At 45.8% G+C, this 6,478-nt stretch overlaps 2 protein-coding genes across 3 annotated transcripts; one reads left to right on the top strand and one right to left on the bottom strand.

Annotated features, from left to right (window-relative positions):
- Positions 1–161: 161 nt before the first annotated feature.
- Positions 162–3,714, top strand: henmt1 (HEN methyltransferase 1). The gene is made up of 6 exons (XM_021604571.2): positions 162–595; positions 862–974; positions 1,141–1,275; positions 1,590–1,772; positions 1,904–2,087; positions 2,295–3,714. Exons 1-6 carry the CDS (start codon positions 512–514, stop codon positions 2,841–2,843), a joined length of 1,248 nt encoding a protein of 415 aa, XP_021460246.2. The 5' UTR covers positions 162–511; the 3' UTR covers positions 2,844–3,714.
- On the bottom strand, positions 3,589–6,386 carry LOC118964674. 2 transcript variants are annotated; one of them, XM_036978589.1, is made up of 3 exons: positions 5,475–6,386; positions 5,003–5,330; positions 3,589–4,938 (listed from the first exon to the last, which is right to left on the bottom strand). In XM_036978589.1, exons 2-3 carry the CDS (start codon positions 5,324–5,326, stop codon positions 4,612–4,614), a joined length of 651 nt encoding a protein of 216 aa, XP_036834484.1. In that variant the 5' UTR covers positions 5,327–5,330; positions 5,475–6,386; the 3' UTR covers positions 3,589–4,611. The 2 variants fall into 2 exon arrangements, with proteins under 2 accessions (XP_036834484.1, XP_036834483.1); XM_036978588.1 differs by having other exon boundaries at positions 5,003–6,386.
- Positions 6,387–6,478: the final 92 nt, after the last annotated feature.

Here is a 6,478-nt window from a genome sequence, read left to right as displayed (position 1 = left end):
GAACATCCCTGATTCAGATTCTTCTTTCTTGTCATCGAACCAAGTGTAACGGATGTGAAATGGCTAGCAAGTTAGCGGTGATGCGCGCTAATAGCGTTTCAATCGGTGACGTCACTCGCTTTGAGACCTTGAACTAGTGGTTCCCCATGCTCTGCAAGGGCCGCGGTTTTGTGGAGCGATGGGTAACGATGCTTCGTGGGTGACTGGTTCGCGCCCGGCGAGAGGACGGATTAAAGTTATTCTGTTACACAAGGCTATAGAAAAACAAACAATCAAATATAACACATGCACCAATAACTGGGAAGAATGAACATTTAATGGAAAATCGTAAAAAAAAAAACTGAACTCTGCTGCAGCCTGTTATTTAGGCCAGAGTTCCGCAGACTCAGATTTAGTCCACTTGAACTGGCATTAATTCAGAGAGATGTTGCGCCAGCGCCATAATGGCTCAAATTGCGCGATTCGACCTCTAGCAGCAGTGTTTCAAGTAGTAACTAGTTAATTGTTTACGATGAACACGATATTTACTCCACCATTGTACATACAGCGATACGAATTTGTCATCGACTTCGTCAAAAAGAACAAACCCAAAAAGGTACTGTATAAAGCTACTTTACGTGGTGATTCAGTTGTGGCTTCCATCGAAACAACCCACATGTAACGTTAGCTAGCTAGCTAATCGCAGAACTACACGGATTAGATGCAGACCGTCTTTGGCCTGCCTTATGTTGACGTTATGTTTAAAGTCTGACCCGCTAATTGAAAATAAATGGGAAAACTATTTATCAGAACTTGTCAACTTATCTGCAATAGGCCCATTACAACTGTATTTTCTGTGTGCTTGTCCATTCTCTTCTTCAGGTGGTAGACTTGGGATGCAATGACTGCACTCTCCTTAGGAAGCTGAAGTTTCACAAAGAAATTGAACTGCTTGCTGGACTGGACATTGACTGTGCAGTTATCAGGGCTAAAATGTGTGTTTTATGAAGTTATTTCAACAAATAAAACATTGTCCATTGATTTGTGAGATCCTATCCTATGACCTAGGTCTACCTTTGTGAGACTGTAGTACACACACACCTACCTGTCTTAATTTATCATAACCTTAACTAAAGACCTTTACAATTAAATCCTGAGCAGGTATGAACTGGCACCGATTCCAACTGACTACCTGCAGCCAGGTGATCACCCCCTGACCATTGAGCTGTACCAGGGTTCAGTCACCGAGCGGGATCCCCGCACCAAAGGATTTGATCTGGTGACGAGTATTGAGCTGTAAGTCATCAAATCACATTTATTTATAAAGCCCTTTGTACATCAGCTGATATCTGAAAGTGCTGTACAGAAACCCAGCCTAAAACCCCAAACAGCAAGCAATGCAGGTGTAGAAGCACTGCAAGTCTGGGTGACTACGGGAGGGATTAGCCCTCAGACAATGTTTTTCTACTTTTTCAGATACTGTATTGTATGAGCACCCACATACTGGTACATCAATTCCATGTTGATTGCCACATGTAAGGGTTTGCCCATCATGTGCCCTTCAATATTGTCATGGTATTTTATGTTAACCACAAACTTGCTCTCTACAGCATTGAGCACCTACAGCTTGAGGATGTGGATAGGTTCACTGAGGTTGTATTTGGCTACATGGCCCCAGTAGCAGCAATCATTAGCACTCCAAACGCTGACTTCAACCCCCTGCTCCCCGGGCTGACAGGGTTTAGACACTACGACCACAAATTTGAATGGACTAAAGTAGAGTTTCAGACCTGGTATGTGTACATTACCATGCAGTCAGTATGCCTGTATTATAATCATCATTCTAAAAAGGTATAAATTGTTCTTATTTGTACTTAGTTTGCACTCATCCTCTCCATCTCTCCCATCCCTCCTGCTCTCCCAGGGCTCTGAAGGTGTGCAGAGAGTTTGGTTATGTGGTGGCGTTTACAGGTGTAGGACAGATACCGGCCCAGGAGGAGAGCATTGGGTTCTGCTCTCAAATCGGAGTGTTTCAGATAGACAGGTCAGGAGGTGACGCACCACGTCTGCAAAATAATGTCGCAGAGGAGCATCTTCCTTACAGAGTGGTGAGGAGGCACAAATGGGGTCTACTCTTGTTGTTTAATCCTGTCTCACTACCTGTGTGATCAGAGTCAGAGATCAAAGTATCAGTGTCACTTAGTTTTGCATGCGTTTCAGAAAGTGGCCAGTGAGAATAAAATAGGCCCCTCTGTCCTAACCTATTTCTCACATTGTCTTTCCCTTACCCTTTCTCTCCATCCCTCATACTCCAGTTATACAACGTGGTGTACCCAAGCCTGTGTGACAGCAATATCTTCCAGAGGACTCTGGTGAATGAGGTCCTGTACTGGGCTGAGACCCTGAAGAGAGAGTGGCTGGAGGAGATACGTGGAGTGGGGGATGAAGAATCAGAACAGATAGGTGAAGAGGGTTGTTCGAGAGAAGGAATGGACAGGGAGGAGAGTCAGACAGGTGAAGTGGAGGCGGGTGGTAGAGGGTTTGAGGTAGAGAATGAGGAGGTGGGGGGAGAGGGTAGAACAGACATGGGACTCTACAGAGAAGGTCAGTCTGTGTGTGTCCCCTTGGTCAGGTTGTGCTCCTGCCCCAGAGTGCAAGCTCTGAGTGGGACAGTCCAGCATCTCACAAAGTTCCTACTGGAGAACTCTAGAGTACAGTTAACCAACGATGGCACTGCCGTGGTGTTGGTGGACAACGATGATGAAGATTTGGAGTGGGATGAGAACTGTGATAACACAGGGACAGGTCCTTTCTTGGTCAGTAGCGTGGAGAACGAGGACTGGGAGACCGAGCTTGGTCAGTAGCATGGAGAACAAGGACTGGGAGACCGAGCTTGGTCAGTAGCATGGAGAACAAGGACTGGGAGACCGAGCTTGGTCAGTAGCATGGAGAACGAGGACTGGGAGACCGAGCTTGGTCAGTAGCATGGAGAACAAGGACTGGGAGACCGAGCTTGGTCAGTAGCATGGAGAACGAGGACTGGGAGACCGAGCTTGGTCAGTAGCATGGAGAACGAGGACTGGGAGACCGAGCTTGGTCAGTAGCATGGAGAACGAGGACTGGGAGACCGAGCTTGGTCAGTAGCATGGAGAACGAGGACTGGGAGACCGAGCTTGGTCAGTAGCATGGAGAACGAGGACTGGGAGACCGAGCTTGGTCAGTAGCATGGAGAACGAGGACTGGGAGACCGAGCTTGGTCAGTAGCATGGAGAACGAGGACTGGGAGACCGAGCTTGGTCAGTAGCATGGAGAACGAGGACTGGGAGACCGAGCTTGGTCAGTAGCATGGAGAACGAGGACTGGGAGACCGAGCTTGGTCAGTAGCATGGAGAACGAGGACTGGGAGACCGAGCTTGGGTGACCTTTGTCATATAAGGAGTGTATTCTTTAATGTACTAGTGGTGCGGATTTTCATTTTCTTTTACCCTGGCAATATACAGTTCTAGAACTAGGGGCCATCAGATAAGATTCAACCATATCCTTAAATGAAGAAGGAACATGTTCCTAATAAAATGTGATGAATATAGTCATTGCCTGGTTCACACAATCAACATTTTGAACCGTTTTAATCAACAGTGCATGGTACACAGGAAAAGCATACAGTACACCTGGTAAGGAAGCAAATGTTGGTCAAAAAGACAGGAACATTGGACACTGTCGACACTGACAGAAAACGTCACTTTTACAGGAGGATACGGGTTACAGCTCCTTAATACACACAGCTTCACAGAAGAGAAAAGGCAACCATGTTTGTTACATGTTAGGTACCGACTGAGCTGGGAAACAGGAACATATGCTGCCTGTCTAACATCTGTCTACTGGAACTGATTTTACTGAAGGAAGGTAGTTAGCCTTATTTCTATTCAAGAGGAATAGTGAATGGTAATACAAGTGCCTTGCTAAAGGTTACAATACTCATTATTAGTTTCTACCATGTTCTGGATCTATACATCAGTTCTGTTCTTAAATTTGCCTCAAATGAGGCAGTAAAGAGAACTTCCAGGTAAGTGATGGCACAACATAAATGAATCACACAGGTATGTGGTCTTACCAAACGTACAGATGTAAGAAACCTTGAACCACAACACTAGTTCAAACATATGTGATGGTGGAATTGTGGTTTTCAAGCATTGGTTTAACTCGCTGAAGAAATACAAAAATCATGCAAACAATAAACATCTACACAAAGAGAAATAACACAGATGAATTCAGAGTTATAATACCATACACTGATGACACTGCAGAAATCAGCAACTTGAGGTCGGGATATGGTTAACCTCCAGTATGGCTTAAGACAGGAGACGATCACATACACTAAATGTATGTAATGCCATTATATCTTTAACTTACTCTGAATATGTATTGTTATTTCTATTTAATGAGACAGACCAATTAACAAGATTCATCATCACAAAATCGTGTAGTGTATACAATTTTCCCCCCAATGTCAGTTTCATAACTGTATTTGACAGATTATATTCAAGATATGGGGGGGACCAATCCATTACATCGTTCAGACAACGAATAACAGAGTCATCATCAGCCTCATCTGATGTAACTCCTGGCGTTTTTTCATATATCATCATCATACCATCTGATATGCTGCTGAGAGAGAACCTTCAAGGACCACACCGTCTCACTCTTCATGGACCACACCGTCTCACTCTTCATGGACAACACCGTCTCACTCTTCATGGACCACACCGTCTCACTCTTCATGGACCACACCGTCGCACTCTTCATGGACCACACCGTCGCACTGTTCATGGACCACACCGTCTCACTCTTCATGGACCACACCGTCTCACTCTTCATGAACCACACCGTCTCACTCTTCATGGACCACACCGTCTCACTCTTCATGGACCACACCGTCTCACTCTTCATGGACCACACCGTCTCACTCTTCATGGACAACACCGTCTCACTCTTCATGGACCACACCGTCTCACTCTTCATGGACCGCACTCTTCATGGACCACACCGTCTCACTCTTCATGGACCACACCGTCGCACTCTTCATGGACCACACCGTCTCACTCTTCATGGACCACACCGTCGCACTCTTCATGGACCACACTGTCTCACTCTTCATGGACCACACCGTCTCACTCTTCATGGACCACACCGTCTCACTCTTCATGGACCACACCGTCTCACTCTTCATGGACCACACCGTCTCACTCTTCATGGACCACACCGTCTCACTCTTCATGGACCACACCGTGGCACTCTTCATGGACCACACCGTCTCACTCTTCATGGACCACACCGTCGCACTCTTCATGGACCACACCGTCTCACTCTTCATGGACCACATCGTCGCACTCTTCATGGACCACACCGTTGCACTCTTCATGGACCACACCGTGGCACTCTTCATGGACCACACCGTGGCACTCTTCATGGACCACACCGTCGCACTCTTCATGGACCACACCGTCTCACTCTTTGGAGTTGTACTACAGAAGGTGACCAATAAGTGTGTACAATGGCAGTTCAATTGTTGACCATTTGTCCTGTAGCCTTCATCTTTACCTACATCAGCTTGGCAAGAATCAACTGTTGACTTGCATCAGTTTCTAAACCGCACTGTCATCGGTCGTTGCAGAAAAAGAGCCATCCGGATTGGAACCCTGATATCTTAACCTGAGAGTCTGATTCTTTCAGAAGAAGCAAACACAAGCTTGACCTCACTCAAACAGAGCTTCTCTCTTCTTCCTCACCATCTATTTCCCTCCCACAAGCATATAAAAAGAGCAGAGCGGTTAGATTGTAAGGCGGTTTCTATTTCTGCCAGTAATGAGATCAGCAGAGGAGAGGAGCAGGGTCACCTTCAGTACCGAGTACATAACCTGCAGTCTCACTCCCAGCCCTCAGCCCTGGCTCTGTATACTGCAGGATTATTGTAGGTTTACTATTATTACAACAGACTAGTGGCTTTAACACTTTACCAGAGACATATAGGCACGCACACAGTCATGCATACACACAAACACATAGCAAACACACACGTGCACACCATTGGAGGCTGGTGGGAGGAGATATAGGACAGGCTCATTGTAATGACTGGAATGGAATAAATTGAGCGGTATCAAACATGGAAACCATGATTCCATTCCAGTCATTACAATGAGCCCATCCTCCTATAGCTCCTCCCACCAGCTTCCACTGACGCGCGCACACACACACACACACAACCTTTTAGCAGCTTATTGGTGGACAAAAGTTAAAATCCTACATTAAAAAGGCAGTTCCAAATAAAAAATTGTTGAAAAACCAAAGGACTGAAAACTAGGGACTAGCGTTAACTAGGGAATGTATTGAAAAAGCATGGCATCATCCTCTTCAGCAAAGGCTTCATTCATTCTGGTGACAAACACAGAACCAAATCACTTTGATCTCCAGCTGAAAAGGTCAGGTTTTCCTGTGACCTCAA

This window comes from Oncorhynchus mykiss, chromosome 5 (genome assembly GCF_013265735.2).
Source record: "Oncorhynchus mykiss isolate Arlee chromosome 5, USDA_OmykA_1.1, whole genome shotgun sequence".
Lineage (NCBI taxonomy): Eukaryota > Metazoa > Chordata > Actinopteri > Salmoniformes > Salmonidae > Oncorhynchus > Oncorhynchus mykiss.
Note: the sequence above shows the minus strand (reverse complement) of the source record. Positions and strands in the feature narration are given on the sequence as shown.

Coding starts and splice junctions, on each gene's coding strand:
- henmt1 (XM_021604571.2), top strand. CDS start 512: ATGAACACGATATTTACTCCACCATTGTACATACAGCGATACGAATTT. Junction 975..1,140: donor GCAGTTATCAGGGCTAAAAT/GTGTGTTTTATG, acceptor AATCCTGAGCAG/GTATGAACTGGCACCGATTC. Junction 1,276..1,589: donor CTGGTGACGAGTATTGAGCT/GTAAGTCATCAA, acceptor TGCTCTCTACAG/CATTGAGCACCTACAGCTTG.
- LOC118964674 (XM_036978588.1), bottom strand. CDS start 5,470: ATGAAGAGTGCGACGGTGTGGTCCATGAAGAGTGCCACGGTGTGGTCC. Junction 4,939..5,002: donor TGTGGTCCATGAAGAGTGCG/GTCCATGAAGAG, acceptor ATGAAGAGTGAG/ACGGTGTGGTCCATGAAGAG.